Source organism: Cicer arietinum, chromosome 5 (assembly GCF_000331145.2).
Source record: "Cicer arietinum cultivar CDC Frontier isolate Library 1 chromosome 5, Cicar.CDCFrontier_v2.0, whole genome shotgun sequence".
Lineage (NCBI taxonomy): Eukaryota > Viridiplantae > Streptophyta > Magnoliopsida > Fabales > Fabaceae > Cicer > Cicer arietinum.
In genome coordinates this window covers 15224112-15241544 of record NC_021164.2, presented here as the reverse complement: position 1 = coordinate 15241544, position 17433 = coordinate 15224112, and the positions used below count along the sequence as shown (strand labels likewise).

General features: G+C 30.4%; 3 protein-coding genes across 3 annotated transcripts; 1 reads left to right on the top strand and 2 right to left on the bottom strand.

The window, feature by feature from the left end:
- Window positions 1–4450: 4450 nt before the first annotated feature.
- Window positions 4451–5268, bottom strand: LOC140920360 (uncharacterized). Its single transcript, XM_073368621.1, has 2 exons — window positions 4834–5268; window positions 4451–4507 (listed from the first exon to the last, which is right to left on the bottom strand). Exons 1-2 carry the CDS (start codon window positions 5266–5268, stop codon window positions 4451–4453), a joined length of 492 nt encoding a protein of 163 aa, XP_073224722.1.
- Window positions 5269–5403: 135 nt separating this feature from the next.
- On the top strand, window positions 5404–8805 carry LOC105852973 (uncharacterized). Its single transcript, XM_012719905.3, has 6 exons — window positions 5404–5518; window positions 5610–5700; window positions 5793–6513; window positions 7626–7698; window positions 7781–7836; window positions 8615–8805. Exons 1-6 carry the CDS (start codon window positions 5418–5420, stop codon window positions 8803–8805), a joined length of 1233 nt encoding a protein of 410 aa, XP_012575359.1. The 5' UTR covers window positions 5404–5417.
- Window positions 8806–10822: 2017 nt separating this feature from the next.
- Window positions 10823–16520, bottom strand: LOC101512810 (uridine 5'-monophosphate synthase). The gene is made up of 7 exons (XM_004514415.3): window positions 16358–16520; window positions 13922–14775; window positions 13622–13705; window positions 13267–13349; window positions 13082–13169; window positions 12095–12349; window positions 10823–11218 (listed from the first exon to the last, which is right to left on the bottom strand). Exons 2-7 carry the CDS (start codon window positions 14717–14719, stop codon window positions 11090–11092), a joined length of 1437 nt encoding a protein of 478 aa, XP_004514472.1. The 5' UTR covers window positions 14720–14775; window positions 16358–16520; the 3' UTR covers window positions 10823–11089.
- Between the last annotated feature and the right edge of the window lie 913 nt (window positions 16521–17433).

Sequence of the window (17433 nt, the reverse complement as noted above, 5' to 3'; positions counted from 1 at the left end):
TTCTGCAATATTAGATATTTGGGAAGCAGTCTCAGATGAGTATATAGAACCAGAACTAGAGTCAATGGTAGGAGGAGCAGAAGCAACATCATTGGACGATGACCCCCTAAAATTCTTCTTATGTGCTTTCCCCAATTTCGGACAACGTGCTTTCCAATGACCTTTTTCTTTGTAGAATGCACATTCATCATTACCAAGCCCAACTCTCCCTTGAGATGTTTTTTTTTTTTTTTTGAACAGGAGCAACAAAAACAGATGGAGGAGTTGAGAGAATTTCCTTATCTAACACACCAGAATGAGTCTTAAGTCTGATTTCTTCTGCCAACAATTCACTAACTACTGTTTCAACATTAGGAAGGGGAGAGCGATGCAAAATACCTCCACGAAGGCCCTCAAAATCATCACGAAGAGCCATTAGAAACCAAACCAGACGTTGCTCCTCTATTTGATCAATGTATGCTTTGACAGCTTTCAACTCAGGTGATTCCATAAGAGCCAATTGATCCCACAGATTAGTCATTGCCGAATAGAATTCCTGAATGGTCATACTGCTCTGCTTAAGGGCTCTAATATCACTTTCCAACTGATAACGTTTTGCAAAGTTAGACTGAACATACAAACGTTTCAAGTGATCCCAAATCTCTTTAGCAGTATCATATTTTGCTAGTTGTACTCCTATAGACAACTCAACAGAATTATTAATCCAAGTAATAATTTTTGAATTACTAACATTCCATGTTTTCAGATCTTTTGCATATTGAGTTTCATCCTTTTGCATCTTTTGCAGATCTCTTGCTAGTTGTACTCCTATTAGGCTTAACAGAAGTTCCATCAACAAAACCTCACATATCTTTTCCAATCAAAAAATTTTTCATCACATAACTCCAATAAGAGTAATTTTGTCCATTGAGGTGAAAACTAACAGCTTGAAGAGAATCATCCTTAACACCAGCCATAACAAATAATGACAGGAAAATACGACAAACACAATCACTGAGACAAAATAAATTAGGGATAACTTGGTGTTGTGCGAGCACGAGTTCTCCCTCTCCAAACGTTGTTTCGTCGATCCGACCGTTGAAGACGAAGACCTAAAGGTTATGAACCTGCATTCCAAAAATTAGCCCAATCCAACTGTTAACGAATGCACAATCGATGTTTTTCTGAGACTGATTTAACAAAATCGGGAATAGGTTACTCTTCTCTTTTCTCTTTTGGTGGTTGTCTTTTCTATCAAAATAGTCTCTCTCTTCTCTACGGTAGATCCCAAAATCAACCAAAGCTCTGATACCATGTTAACAATGAAAAGAGGAAGAAAGAGGAAGAAGAGAAACAACCACTCTAGGGTTTCATAACATATAATGAACCAAACTAAAGTTAATAGGATTACAATGAGTATATATAGAGGAAAATAGAAAATATCTAAAATACCCTTACTACTAATATATAATAATATTATCTAATATATAATCAATTTTGATTGTACTATTCTAATCTAAGCATTTGAATGAAAGTTATTTTCTAGAAGAAAAAAAATGTTTATCAAACTCAATTATGTTCTTTTAAAATTTGAATAGCTTTTATGTAGCCGTGTTCACGAATCGAGGTGACTCATTCACTCAAACCAACCCATCTCATATTTTATTCAAACTCGTTCAAGAGCGGATTCAACTCAAGCCAATTTGTTCAAACTCAAACTGGTTTACCTCAAGGCAATAGGATTTTTATTTTTCTACATGTGAACCCACATGCCAACCCTGTACAAAAAATTTGTGTTTTTTTTTTTAAACTTTTTGATAATAATAGGCTAAAATACACTTTCGATCTCCCTATTTTTTCAAAATGGAATTTTTGGTCCACCATTTTTAAAATTGTTTTTTATTCTCTATTTTTAAATTTTTCATATTGACTTGATCCTCTTCATTTTTAATGATTTGACATTGAAAATAGTGACGGAAAATGATGACTATGCATATAATAATTTTTCCGATCACCATTTTCAATGCCAATTCATTAAAATTGGAGAGGGTCTAAGCCAATCCCAAAAGTTTAAAAATAGAAGATAAAAAACACAGTATTAAAAATAGAGGACTAAAAGTTTAATTTTGAAAAATAAGATATTAAAAGTGTGTTTAAATTTAATATAAATTAAAAAAATTATGTATTGATATAAAAGTGTTTCAATTAAATTCAAGCGTTAAAATTTTAAATTATCAAATTTAGTATAAATGATGAATTTTTCATGAGAGAAAATCACATAATTATATATATTTTTTAAAAAAAATTATTTAAACAGCTATATAAAACAAAAAAGACACAATGATCCAACTCAAACTAACTCGCTGGTTACTATATTTGATCGATATAGATTGACGAGAAAAAATACTATATGTTATCTAATTGAAACTAATAGAATTTAATTGAATTAAAATAAAAAACCAAATTGGACCAAAACTCATCCAATCTAATCCACAAACACTTCTACTTTTTTGTTGTTGAAGTTATTAGCAATGCCCTAAGAAAAGTAAGTTTATATAACATGTTTGAATTCCAAATAACTAAGATGTGACAATTTCATCTATTAAATCGGAGCATTTATAGGTTAAGGACAATAGGGGCTAGGCCCCTCTTGAGATTTTAATATTTTATATATTTATACTACTTGAATGCAAGCATAAAAAAACTTTGCCAATAAAAAGAATACGGTGAATGTGAATCGCGACTATCCTTTAGGTAGCAGTCTTTTAACTTTGTGAAGTTGCAAATATCTAACCTAATTGTTAAAAAAAAGGGTGTTAACGGGCTGTACTTAAATCCATACTTGTTAAAAAAAAAAAAAAGCAAAAAGAAAAATAAGGTAGAGATAGTGCTCTAAGGAACAAAAAGGAAAAGAGGCCGCTGCACAAACACAAAACAGGCTAGGGAGAAGAAAAATTGGGTTCTTATAGTAAAAGATATATAGCAAATTTGTTTCGTTTGGTATACAATTTTAGCATGTTATTTCTACTACTGAATTTGTTATTTTAATATGCACTTTTATTAGTTTTACCTTATCTAATAGTTATTTTGAAATACCCACTTTAGTGGAAGGTTGTTGTTATTGTGGGTTTTGTACAGGAATATCCCTTTTTTATTTTTTTATTCCTCAAATGCCCTACTTTGAAACAATATTTCATGAATGCCCTACTATTCTGTTCTAATAGGAAGTCGTTTCCTGGGGAAGCGACCTCCTGAAGAGAAAATTTTTTTATGTTAATAGGAGGTCGTTTCCCGGGGAAGCGACCTCCTACTGCGTTGGTTTTTTTTTGTTGTTGTTATATTTTAAAAATAGGTTATTATTAGAATTATTAATTTAATTATTTAAAAAATAAAATACTAATATTAAATTAAAATAAAGTATAATAATAAATTATAAATAAAATTTATATTTTAATTATTATTATTATTATCATCATCATCATTATTATTATTATTATAATAAATAATTATTATACGTATAATTAAAAATTATTATAATTAAACTGATTAAATAATTATTATATTAAAATTTTAAAAAATAAATAAATTAAATGATAATAAAAATTAAATAATGATAACAATTAAATGAAAAGAAATTGATATTGATAACTTGAAAATGAAATGAAATACATTAAATTAATAATAAAAAAGTACATCAATCAAATTTGAGTAGATGTGCCAGCAGCGTTTGGACAATGTTTTCTAGTATGACCAGAAACCCGACATAACCCACATTTTCTTGGTTCTCTTTCTTTACTGTCCATTTCTATTCTAATGCGTTTGCTCTTTGGACGACATTTCGTGACTCTCCGCATTAGTGGATTGTGACACACCTTAACACCTTCATATTGTGGCCAATATCTTTGGTTTGGTATGGGTTGGAACACTTCAACATAGACTTTTAATACTGTTTCCACTTTATACACATCAGGTATAAGGCTCCAATAATTATACTTTATGCTAGAGCATGCTGCTATGACATGTGAACAAGGCATATGTTTAGCTTGATATATTCCACAATCGCACCACTTGTTAGAAAGGTTTACACTGAAATGACCAATTGGTCGCCCTTCTCTTGGAACCACTGTCTCGTGCACCATGAAAGTATGGTTGCTCCGATCAAAACTATCCACCCTATGACTATTGGATTTACTTATTTCCAATTTCATAAAATCTATGCAAGGTTTTGTGTATACCTGACCAGAAGCTTAAAATTGATCGTGTTGTTTTCCCATGGTTGGAAATAGTGTCCCTGTTTTAAAATAAGTCGATTGCACCAAAGCAGTGATGGGAAGGTTGCGCGGGCCTTTTAATACCGCGTTGGTTGACTCCACGAGGTTGGTTGTCATCTGACTCCAACGACTACCTCCATCGAATGCTTGAATACAATCTTGTCGAGGTATGTTGTCTAACCATCTCAAAGCCTCCAGATTTAGCATGCTGATTTCTCTACTGTAATATCGATATGTAGGCTCGTTGATCGAGTAACCTGTATTAAAACAGTAGACAATTATATAAATTGAGAATAAAATTATTAAAAATTACACTAATTATAAAAATTAAGAATGAAACTATTACCCATAGAAATAACTTTTTTCTTCAAAGCATTGTCTTTAAATTCCCTTGTAAAATTTTGTGCAATATGTCGGACGCAGAACATATGCTTTGACGGAGGATCTTGACACCCATTATTCGGATTATTATAAGCACTCTTAATAGATTCATGTCTATCGGAAATCAAACAAATGTTGGCCTGTGGAGTGACAAATTTTCTCAAATTTCTCAAAAAGAAACTCTAACCTTCTTTTGTCTCACCTTCCACAATAGCATAAGCAATAGGTTGTCGTTCCCATCTTGTGCAATTGCTACCAATAGAGTTCCTTTGTACTTGCCGTACAGCCAAGTCTCATCAACTTGTACCATTAGTTTGCAGAATTTAAACGCAGATATACACGGAACGAAAGCCCAAAATAGTCTATGAAAAATCCTTATCCCATTTATCAAACTATTCTCATGATAAGCTGGGATGGTTTCCATTTCTATTTTAGTTCCTGGAGCAAACGTTTTCATAACCAACAACCATTGTGGGAGTTGATTGTAAGACTCTTCCCAGTTGCCATAAATTTGTTCGATCGCTTTATTCTTTCCTATCCAGGCCTTTTTATAACTAACTGTGTAGTTATGTAAAGACCGAATCTGAGCAACAATTACCTTCAATTTGATTGAAGGATCCACTTTCACAACTTGCATTATGCTTTGACATATCATATTAGAATCGAGCTTCGTATGATCTTGTGACAATACAGAATTTGTGCATGTATGAGGCACATTCAATTTACCAATAACCCACAATTCACTTTTTTTGCTTATGCCTTGCAACGAAACCTGGTGTAATATCTATGGGAGGATGCGCATTATTGTTGCAAAACTGGGCATGGTATCGTTTGTCTTGTGTCGCTCCTGAATCTCCCAAACCATGGATATTTCCACTTGCACAGAGGTAACTATATTATTTTTATATTTTTTTTTAAAACCACTTGCTTACCATATTAATAATTTTATTACATTTTTATTTTAATTATATTCGACAGGTTTAATTCTGGTGGTCTAAATTTTGCTAAAGTTCCTCATAACGACGTAGAAGGATATCGAAAAACAATTGATCACATGATGGTTGAGGAAGTAATATATTAAATCACATTTATTTGAATTTTTTTAAATATTTTATTATTTATACTTGTTATAATTACTTTAGCTTATTTTTTACATGTCAGTTTTATTGGAGACCTTATCTCGGGTTCCAACATGAAGTTTCAGAAGAAGATAGGGCCACTTGGAGTGCATGTACTTATCTACTCTGTTATCATATTGTTGAAAAACATCATACAGATAGGGTCACACTCCAGTTTGGTTTACATCAACAAATACCACAACCACCAGAGGACATGAAATCGTATCACGAGGTCGACATGAGGCGTGGGATTGATGATAATTGGACTTGGGTTTGGAGGGAAGAAATAAACCATTGGAATGAGCGCCATAATTACGTGTTGCAAGGTAACATCGTACAAGGTGTTTTATGTCATAGCACAGAATATATGATTTGGTTTAGACAACACACCAAATTGTTTATATCTGTAGAACAATATCTCCGTGATCCCCGTTTACAACCGCCGTCATATCCTCGTGTGCAATCGACCTCCCAATCAACCCCACAACACCAATACACAGCAGGACAATCTTCATCATCACCTCACATACACGTCGCTACTGAAGATGGGCTTCTCTATAATTTGTTTGGAACTCAGTGCACAACTCATGAGTCGGCATATGTTGTATTTGATTCAATGTATAATCAACAATCGCAAAATTTAATGGAAGCAGGTGGCAGTGGTTCTAATCCATCTACATCTTACATTGAAGAAAATGATCAAAATGACGATGAACCGGAAGAACCGCAACTTGTTCAGAGAGCTAGACGAGTTCGACGACATCGTACATGTGGGACTGGGGTCATTTAGGTGGACATCATTGATATAAATTTAATGTATTTTGTTTTTTCAAATTTGATTGATGTACTTTTTTATTATTAATTTAATGTATTTCATTTCGTTTTCAAGTTATCAATATCAATTTCTTTTCATTTAATTGTTATTATTATTTAATTTTTAATATCATTTTAAGTATAATAATTTTTAATTAAAAGTATAATAGTTATTTATTATAATAATAACAATAATTAAAATATAACATTTATTAATAATTAATTATTAACGTATTTTTAATTAATTATTAGTATTTTTATTTTTTAAATAATTAAATTAATAATTTAATGTATTTCATTTTATTTTCATGTTATCAATATAAATTTCTTTTCATTTAATTGTTATCATTATTTAATTTTTATTATCATTTAATTTATTTATTTTTTAAAATTTTAATATAATAATTATTTAATCACTTTAATTATAATAATTTTTAATTATACGTATAATAATTATTTATAATAATAATAATAATGATGATAATAATAATAATAATAATGATAATAATAATAATAATAATAATAATAATTAAAATATAAATTTTATTTATAATTTATTATTATACTTTATTTTAATTTAATATTAGTATTTTATTTTTTAAATAATTAAATTAATAATTCTAATAATAACCTATTTTTAAAATATAACAAAAAAAAAAAACCAACGCATTAGGAGGTCGCTTCCCCGGGAAACGACCTCCTATTAACATAAAAAAATTTCCTCTTCAGGAGGTCGCTTCCCCAGGGAACGACTTCCTATTAGAACAGAAAAGTAGGGCATTCAAGGAATATTATTTCAGAGTAGGGCATTTGAGGAATTAAAAATAAAAAAAGGGATATAACCATACAAATCCCTGTTATTGTTGATGAATATTTCTTAGTGTTAAAACTCTGATGCATCCGTTAATTATTATAGTAAAATTTCTTACTAGACAAACTCTCGTGATTTTTATTCTCTCGAGAAGTTTTCACGGTAAAAATCGTGTTTGTCACATATTTAATTTTTACCAATTATTGTTGTTCTGTGGAATTGTATTTTGTGTTTGGCCATTAATCTGCGCAGGTGATGGAAAAATATTTTGCATTATTGAGATAGTTATTTATGGTTTTTCCCAACAAAGTAGCATCAAAGCTCAGTTGATTTGATTTGTGCATTTAAATGAAGGAAAATAAAGGTCTGAATATGATTAAGTTTAACTCTTCTAATTACACACTTAGGAAGATTCTTATGGAAGACATGTTATACAATAAAGATTTGTATGATCCTATTGAAGGTGACACTGCTAAACAAATAGATAAATCTAACGTTGACTAGAAGAAAATGAATAAAAAAGCAGTGACATTGATTAAACAGTGGTTGGATCTAAGTGTATATCCACATGTTGAAACTGAAATATATGTTACCATGATGAGAGAGAAATTAAAAGAGTTGTATGAACGAAATAATGTGCAAAATAAAACATTCTGTATTTGAAAGCTGGTGAATATGAAATACAAATATGAGGATTCAATGGTAGAGTATATGAGTATTTTTCATAATAGAGCGAATCAGTTGACAACGACAGATATTAAATTAGTTGATGAGTTGCAAGCGTTGTTATTGTTGAGTTCCTTGCCTGATAATTGGGAAGTCCTTGTTGTGACATATTGACCAATTCAGCTCCAAGTGGAAAGCTGAAAAATGTCAACAATTAAAGAGAGCATGTTGAATGAAGAAGCTCGAAGAAAGGAACGTGGTTTGATTGGTTCTTCCTCAAAGTCAGAATCACTAATTATAGAGTCACGAGGTAGAAATCAATCTAGACATTTTCATAGATGCAACAATTCTGAAAGTCGTAGCAAATCAAGGACTAGAAAAAAAGTGATATTGACAAGAAAATTATTAGAAATTGAGATGTGATATTATTAGAAGTCGAGATGTGATATTTCTTAAAAACCAAACTATTGAAGATTTTAATAAAGCCGAGAAACCGAAATCTTCTAGAAGTTACATTGATGTTGCGCCTAAATCCCCTACATAAGCTTTTGTTGATGGGGGAGATATGCAAATAGATGGTGAGAATGTAACTGATGATCATGTACCTCACCATAAAGAACGTCAACCTTCTCAAAGATATCCTCCACATGAATATGTGATGATTACTCATAGTGGAGAGTTAGAGTACTATCAAGAAGCTATGACAAATGTTCATAAAGAAAAATGGTTGAAGATCAATGCAAGAATAGATGAACTCCTTGAATGAGAATCACACATTTAATTTGGTAAAATTGCCTAAAGACAGAAACTTTTTAAATAAATAAATACATATTGTATATTAATTAATTAGATCGTATTAATTCTCCCATATTCTAAATTTTGATAGTTAATTATATTCTAATTAATTCAATTATATTTTTAACTCATATTTTGATCACTTACCACTTACTACTACATTTTCAAATGTATTTTTTATTATATTATTATTTGAGTAAATAGACATTTAAGTATCATTAATTGTTTCCTCAAAATTACAAAATATCAATATAATCCGTTAAATTAAAAAATATCAACATTAATTTATAGGTACCCATAGCATTAATGAAAATTCGATTTCTTAACTTTTATGCATTGATTATCTTCCACGTAAATTTGCCTCTACTACAATCTGCATATAGTTTACGATTCCTTTTTACGAAGTTGGCCCTTGCAGCCTTTGAAGTTTGATTCCCCCCTGCATTGAATTATTATCTATTTAATCCATCCACAAAACTAAAAATTAACTAATGAATTGGATTCAAATCATTCATTTAATTATATGAATGAAACCAATCCATCCATCCATTTTTAAAAATTCAATATATTACATTTTTTTTTTTGTATTAAATCCGATAGATTACATTTATTAATATAAAATAGATGCTTTTAATAAATACCATAAATATTGATTTAAAAATAATATTTAAAAAACTGTTGTTTATACAGAATATTGAGTATCTTTTATAATTTAAAAAAAATGATTTGGTAAATAAATTAAGAAAAACAATTTTTTAATAATTTTAAAATAAGTGATTTATGAAAATAATTTAATTATTATTTCGAAAATCAGAAGTTTTTGTTATTTTTTCTTGACCGGCGGTGTTTTAGTTTAAAATTGGATGTTTCTTGGAAAAAAAAACTGAACCTTCTTTTAGTATTTTAAAAATCAGTTTTTATAATAGTAAATTTAAAAATAAATAATTTATTTTTAATACTGAAATTAATAATATTGATAGTGGTTCGCCTCGGACTGATCACCCTTTCTGTTATTTAATAAATAATAAATAAATAATAATATTAATTTATTATTTTTAATTTAAAAATAGTATAAAAACATATTTTCTTACAAAACATACTAGTTTCTTAAAAAAATGTATTTTTCAGTAAAAAAATACAGTTTTGCAATATAATAAATAAAATTTTATTTAGAAATTACTAATTTTTTTATTGAAAAAACAAAACTGATTTTTAATATATTATCAAAAAAAAATTAAGATTAAAAGAAAATGTATTATCAATAACAAATATATTATATTTAATTTAATAAAATGATAAAAAAAAAATAATTAGATGGATATTCATACATTAAAAATAGAGTAAAGACCTTTAGTTCTGAAATTTTTGAGAGATTCAATTTAATCATTGTAAAAAATAAAAGTATTAGTCCCAAGAAAAATAAATTCGGTTAAATTAGTCTTTATGTGAACCATAGTTAAAAAATTGAATTTTTTTTGTTAACTTATCCGATAACTTATCAACTTGATTATTCTACATTAATTTCTATAAAAAAAATAACGAAGTCTCTGACAATAATTAAAAATAAATAATTATGTCACTGACAATAATTAAATAAACAATTTAATCCCTACAACAAAATATTTACTAAATAAAAATATAATTTATGTAGATGGTAGTTTTTGATTTCAAGTCTCGATTTGATAGATCTTTTGTAGGCGTTTTCATAATGTTCAGATTTTCTACCTTGGCATAAAGTCCATACATATCTTCTGATACAAAATCTTTCCTCCCAATCAGCCTCTTGACAGGTTGAATGTAGTTCTCATAAGTAGGCACTTATTCATATGATTCTCAGGCCTTGATGGATTGAATGGTTTTTATTTTTAATAGATAAATTGGATTGAATTTTTTTATACAATTTTTAGTGGATTGAAAATGGATTAACAGATTGTTTTGATTCATCCATTACAAGCCAAATCTATTCAATCTATTCATTTTGCCTCCTCTGCAAATAACAAATAACGCTTGCATTATCATAGAGTCACTTTCATCAATTTTACTATTTTAGGATGGAACACAAAAATTGATAAACTACAATGAAATAACCGATTACATAAAAAAGCCACTTCAATATAAATTACTAACTGAAAAAAAGTCTAGAAACATTATAATGTACCCAAAAACCTTCCTCTAGGCTACAATGAAATTAGATTAGATGTCCCACAAAAACATAACTTTGCCTCTTATTTTTATTCTTCAAAAATGCAGAACACTCAAGCACATTTGGCCAAATATGCATTCCATCCTTGTAGACGGTATTCATGAGCTGCTTCGGCAGGATTTGCTGCTTTGATGATGCCGCGTCCGACGATTATAATGTCACTTCCCCGGTCATAAACGACCTGGATAAAATGTTTTGTCAAGATCGGTATGATCAAAATATGAATAAGTGAAAAATACAAAGAAAAAAAAAGTTCAAAGAGCAGAAAAATGATGGAAAAAAATATTGCTGCAATGAAATTTCAACAGAGGATTAATGGGTTGGATGGAAAACTATACCATCCCTATTACACACAACCAAGTTATCCTTAAGGGAAAGCAAGACATAAAATCAATTAGATAAAGATCACATCCCTAAAAGTCTAGGCCAGTGGTATGAGTTTGGTCCAAACGCTGAAGGAGCACTAAGAAAGAGGTTGAAAGTTTAACTTTTGCAGATAACAAATTCTCTATCCCTCTAATATGTTAACCACTAAAATTTGCCTATAAAATAAAACTAGCTGAAGATCACGATAGAATTGTTTAAACATGAATGGATGTTCTAAATTGCAGCAATAAAGTAGGGCCAAAGGAAAAAATCTTAGATATTAAAAAAAAGGCTTGAGATACAAATTAGCTTGGCAAGGTAAGCAAGCAGAACAGAATTCATTTTATAGCTTTTCATTTCCATCTTAATAATGATATTTAGGTCTTAGCCCCAGAATATCCAAAAAATCTATATTATAGTTTGAAGGACACGGTATTTTAATACCTCTTAATTCTTCTTCATCCTTACTTATTCTTATGTCCATGTATTATTTGTGTATGCAGACATGCGTATGAAATCACAAGCGAGGGTAGTGAATAGGGCGTTTGAATATAGGAATTACTGGTATTTAGTCTTTTGTATCAAGCTACTAACAATTATTATCAATAATATTCAAAGTTCTTATTATTTTCTCACCTCCTTGTATCTAAAATCCCACAACATCAAAACATGGAATCATGCAAAGACTTACAGAATATGGAGTGTTATATTGCTGCCCTAAACCATCACCACCAGTCACCATTTGAACTCCAGGAGTTGCCTGAATGAAAGAAGGGTTTATGGGTGCCCCTGGCCATGATGCTGGATTGACGGAGATGAAGCCAATTACAAAGTCAGAATGCTCCTCAGCAATTTTCAATGCAGCAGCGGTATAATCTCCCTTGGCAAGGTTACCGGCTGAACTCATTTCAGCAAGCAGCAATAGACCCCTTCCATGAGGCAAACCCTGAATATGGTTCAATCAAGAAACATGTTAGACTATCAATTAGACTCTTGTTGTTAGGAACCCAAGAATTGGATTCCATTGTTTTAGAGGAAGAACACTAATATTTAGTAAAAAGATAAGAAATAACAAAGAAAATGATACACAAGAACGGAGATACGTTCCTACAAGGTTTTTACACCACTCAATTTCTAAAGTTGCTAAAAGATACTTTCATAAGTGATGAAACCTTTATTTATAGGTTCCATGTACACTTAGGAGAAGAGAGGGAAGGATCACTAACTACCTACTGACAAACATAATAGTCTAACTACTTATAACAACCTCAACCAATTCATTACTTCTACTAACCAATTCTCCTTTATCTAAGTCCTAACACTTGCTATAAAACACACATATATATATATATATATATATATAATCCACAACAATATATAATAGCAAAAAACCTTTTGGTATGGCTTTTTCGGTTCACACCTTTACCCTTAAATGAACCACCTATGGTTTTAAACATTTTCTAAACAAAGAAAATATGTAACTGCAGCAACTTCTTTTATTGCGATTTTTATGCAAACAACCGAAGTGCATAAAATACATAAACAACTTAAGTTAAAATTAAAATTACACAAAGAAACATAACAAAATATTTACACACTTTAGCACAATAAAGAAAGAGGACTAATACCCGTCTGCACACTAGTATATATTATAAAGGAAATGGCTATCTATACAGACCTTCAATTTTAGTCCATCAACGATTCCAGGACCAGAGATTATGTGAGCGTTTACTATGTGAGCCCAATCCAATATGCGAAAGATCCCTCTGCAGATATTAAAATAGAACAATGTCATATAGTATTTAGATCCAGATGAGGAATCCAGAACAAAAAGGAATCCAAGATGATTGAGCAAATATTTACCCTTCATATTGCATGGTCACTGTGTTACCAATGTCAGCAAATTTACGATCCTCAAAGATCAAGAAGTTGTGTTTTTCTGCAATCTTCAATAGCATAAAGCATACATTAGACACCACTAAACCAGAAATGTAGAAGATTCCTTAAAACTTCACACAAATTTATAGTCAGATAAAAGTTTTATGATAAAACACTTATCATAGATTTAAGACATGAAACCATCCTTCTGTTTAATAAATGCTAGGAAATCTTCTAGTGAACTAATTGTAAATAGTATTAGGTAAAAGTTGCTAATGTATTCTGAACGGCAAAAAAGACATGACCAAAACAGGTTTCTTTTATTCTTTCAGAAATATACCGAGAGAAGCTTAGAGCCAAAATCAGGAGTAAAATCTGGCAAAATATCGACATGAGTCTTCAGCAAGCATATCTCAGGTCCAACCTGTCAGAAAAAAGGAATCAAATCAATTAAAAGACAAATAATTGTTGTGGCCAAAATTCCAGTTACAATGTAGCGGATGATAATAATCAAGAGAATACAGGACTCTTTCAAGTACATAAGAGAGAAAACAAGAATCTGTGAGCTAATTAAGAATAAATAAAAGTATATTTCTCTTTATGATGGGAGGTTTTCCCAATAGAAGAATCACTTACTAACCTTCTCAGCGATTTCAAGCAATTCAGCTGCAGTTCCGACATCTGCAGCCAAACACAGGTTACTCTCCTTCTGAGCCATTATCTCAAACAACCTCTTTCCTGTTAGATTCTTAGATAGCTTTGCCCTCTCCCCAAATGATAAAGACTTGACCTTAGTAATTGGCTTGTCGACCTTTGACAAAGCTGCAACCTTCCGATTCTCTTCTAAGAATCTGGTAACAACCCCAACCATCTCGTCATCAAGTCTTCCATGATCCCTCAAAATTTTCACCATTTCAGTCAATTTAATAATTGCATGAAGTTTGATGCCATTCTCCTCCAAATTTTCTCTCCCACCTTGTTCTCTATCAATCAAGACAACAGCGTCACTGATCTTTAACCCCACAGCACGTAGCGGCGCAGCTGTTTCCAAAACAGATGTTCCACTGGTAACCAAATCCTCAATGATTAAGCAACTTTGGCCAGGCTTGAAATCACCTTCGATGGCTTTAGCAGTGCCGTAGTCTTTGACTTCCTTACGACGCATGACCATGGGAATGCTCTGAGCAAGAGAGACACAAGTGGCAATGGGTAAGGCAGTGTAAGGGACACCACATACAAGTTCGAAGGAAGTGGAAGAGACGGACGAAATTAGGGTCTCAGAGATTTGCTGGAGGAGAGAAGGATATGATATAATGAGACGGAGGTCGATGTAGATTGGTGAGGAGATGCCAGATTTGAGCTTGAAGTTGCCAAATTTGACAGCAGATATCTCATGGAGTTGAAGAACAAGAGACTCTACCAACGATGGTGACGACATTTCCTCACAAATAATATTCCCTCTTCAGCTTGTTGCAAGATTGTTGTTTAAATAACCTGTGTCATTCAATATGCATAACACTCATCAATTGAAAATTCTCAAAAAACATGCTAGTAAAAATGCAAAGGATTTTCAAGTATTTGTCTTCAATTTAATGAAAAATAAATACTCATTGTTTTGACCTAGAAAATAAATGCCCCATAAGCCAAAAAACCCCAAAAGCCCTGCGGGCTAAGGTGGCCCAAATGTCTAACCGTACTTTCAAAGCATTTTCTTGGTTTTTGACAGTTTTTTCCATTTAAGAAATTATCACTCTTACAATAGAGGGGTAACCATCTTAAACTGCTAAATAACCAAGATATTCATATATTTTTCTTAACAAATTTCATGACACGAGAGTCTAGACTTTAGAGACCAACAGAAAGAAAGAAGGGGTGTTTTGATGGCTCAAAATCAATCAAATATACTACATGTATTTATATAGATATATATGAATATAAAAAAAAAAAAAAACTATGCAAAAAAGCAATCCACTTCATGTGCAATGCTTTCCAAGTTTTGCATGGTGTGACGGTTGAGATCATTTTAAAAGCAGCCTTCAACAAATCACAAAGAATGAGTTGATTATAACTCAAGAACCTTTAACTATTCTAAAGTGCAATACTACGAATTAATTTGGGTTGAAACTCTCTTCTATGGCAATGACATATTTATATATCTGAAGCCACTATGTCATCAAAAACACTAGTCAACAATTTTGAGCATAAAAGCTATAAGTTTGGATGAAAGGGATGCTCATAGAAGTTTTACCCCAAAAAGTGGTATAGTTTAACACCACCCATTAATATACTAAATATGTCAAATATCACTTAAAAAGTTCAATTGTGCAAATATTATCACTCATTAAAAACAGAATCGAGTTAGACACAATTGAACATCACACACACATCCACACTAAATCTTATTGGATTCCGTTCCCTCCTTCTAAACTTTAAACATTTGTCTAATTACTTAAAAAAACTTTGAAAAAATTATGAATTTGATAAAATCATAGTTGGTTAAGTTAAGAACCACACAAACCACCTCTAAAAAAATATAACTTTTGAAAATTTAGTCCGTTTGTTACCGTCTTTTTAAAAAAATGAGAATATAAAAACGCTTCAAATGAGATGCTAGTTTCGGCAGCTTCTAAAAAATTCAGTTTTTATAACTGATTTTTTTAAAAAAAATAAGCAATTTTCCTTGAGATAGACAAATACAAAACAACTTCTGCATTTCTTAAAAATCTCCAAAGTATTGAATATCAAAATCACTTGATTGGAATATGTAACAAACAGTCCTTAAGTCATTACAGAAAGACCATTTTTTGATGAGGAAAAATCATGTGAAAAAGGCTAGTTTGTATTACATTACTATAGCCCTTGAAAATGATTTCCAACCCAAAAAACACATCCACACACATGCAAATAAAATAAAAAAAAAACATCAACCAAATTTTAGGGGTGAACTTTCAATCAAAAATCAAAACCAAATAGAAATGAATGAGATTTGGGAATTTAGAAAATTAAACATATCAATATAGGGCATAAAATGACGCCGGAACATAAACCCATAGGGGAGAGAGAGAGAGAGAGGCACCTGGTGTTATTAACGGTGATAGAACGGAATGATAGTGATTGTTGAAACGCAACCGACGACGACAAGAGGAAAAGAAGAATCGACGGAAGTGAGGCGACGGCTGCTGTGAGTGGTGAGGAGGAAATGACGACGGCTGCTGTGAGGGTATATATGCAACAGTAGTGAGTAGTGAGGTTTACGAATTCATTAACTTTTAGTATTATTTATTTATTTATTCTTTTGGCAATGGTTGAGGTTATTTTGGAGCATCAATCATATAATATAATATTTGATTTGATTTGATTCTCCTAATCTGTGGATAGATAATGATGAATCAAAGGCAAAGGTATTTACACTTTTAAAAATACATTTTTTGGTTTCTGTTAAAAAGATATTTTTGTGTCTCTATAAAAAGCAAAAGTTCTTAAATAATTTTTTATTAAATAAAGAGTTAAATAAGTTTTTTTTAATAAATATATTATATTTTATTTTTAATTGTTCTAATAAATTTATTTAAATAATCGTTTCTTAAATATTTTCTGTTAAAAATTTGTATTCTTATTTTTTATTTAATTTATGTGTATCTTTTGAATTTTGTTGTAAACATATTTAGAACATTACAAGAATCTCCTCTGAATATGAATTTTTAAGCGTTAAAATTTTACAAAAAACTTATATTTAATTTATCTCTTGTTAAAAAATTTTAAATTTTTGTGGGAGAAATTCTTATAATTTTTTAAATATTCATCAAAAAGTTATTCAAAAATTCAAAAAATACACATGAGTTGACTTAAAAACTGTGACAATTTTTTTAAATTTTTAATAGAAAACATTTAAAAAGCTATTGTTTTTTAAATGAAAATTAAAAGGATTAGAAAACGAAATATGTATATTTATAAGAAATAAAACTTATTTAACCCTTCAACCAATCACTCTTTTTTTTCTTTCTCTGATTTAGCATTTCAGTAATCATCCTCTGCATAAATATATTATTAAAATGTGAACTAAGTAACATGTATTTTGTTTTTAACAAAATAACATGTATTTTATTTTTAGTACACTGTTTGAACCAATTTTTTGAATATGTTATAGATCTT

What these genes read in the sequence shown, in the direction of transcription:
- LOC140920360 (XM_073368621.1), bottom strand. Translation starts at nt 5,268, where the DNA reads ATGCAAGTTGTGAAAGTGGATCCTTCAATCAAATTGAAGGTAATTGTT. An exon ending in TGCTTATGCTATTGTGGAAG is followed by an intron (nt 4,508 to 4,833) that starts GTGAGACAAAAG and finishes GTTTTAATACAG; the next exon opens with GTTACTCGATCAACGAGCCT.
- LOC105852973 (XM_012719905.3), top strand. Translation starts at nt 5,418, where the DNA reads ATGGGAGGATGCGCATTATTGTTGCAAAACTGGGCATGGTATCGTTTG. An exon ending in ATATTTCCACTTGCACAGAG is followed by an intron (nt 5,519 to 5,609) that starts GTAACTATATTA and finishes TATATTCGACAG; the next exon opens with GTTTAATTCTGGTGGTCTAA. An exon ending in TAGACGAGTTCGACGACATC is followed by an intron (nt 6,514 to 7,625) that starts GTACATGTGGGA and finishes TAATCTGCGCAG; the next exon opens with GTGATGGAAAAATATTTTGC.
- LOC101512810 (XM_004514415.3), bottom strand. Translation starts at nt 14,719, where the DNA reads ATGTCGTCACCATCGTTGGTAGAGTCTCTTGTTCTTCAACTCCATGAG. An exon ending in TTGGCTCTAAGCTTCTCTCG is followed by an intron (nt 13,350 to 13,621) that starts GTATATTTCTGA and finishes ATGCTATTGAAG; the next exon opens with ATTGCAGAAAAACACAACTT. An exon ending in GTGACCATGCAATATGAAGG is followed by an intron (nt 13,170 to 13,266) that starts GTAAATATTTGC and finishes TAATATCTGCAG; the next exon opens with AGGGATCTTTCGCATATTGG.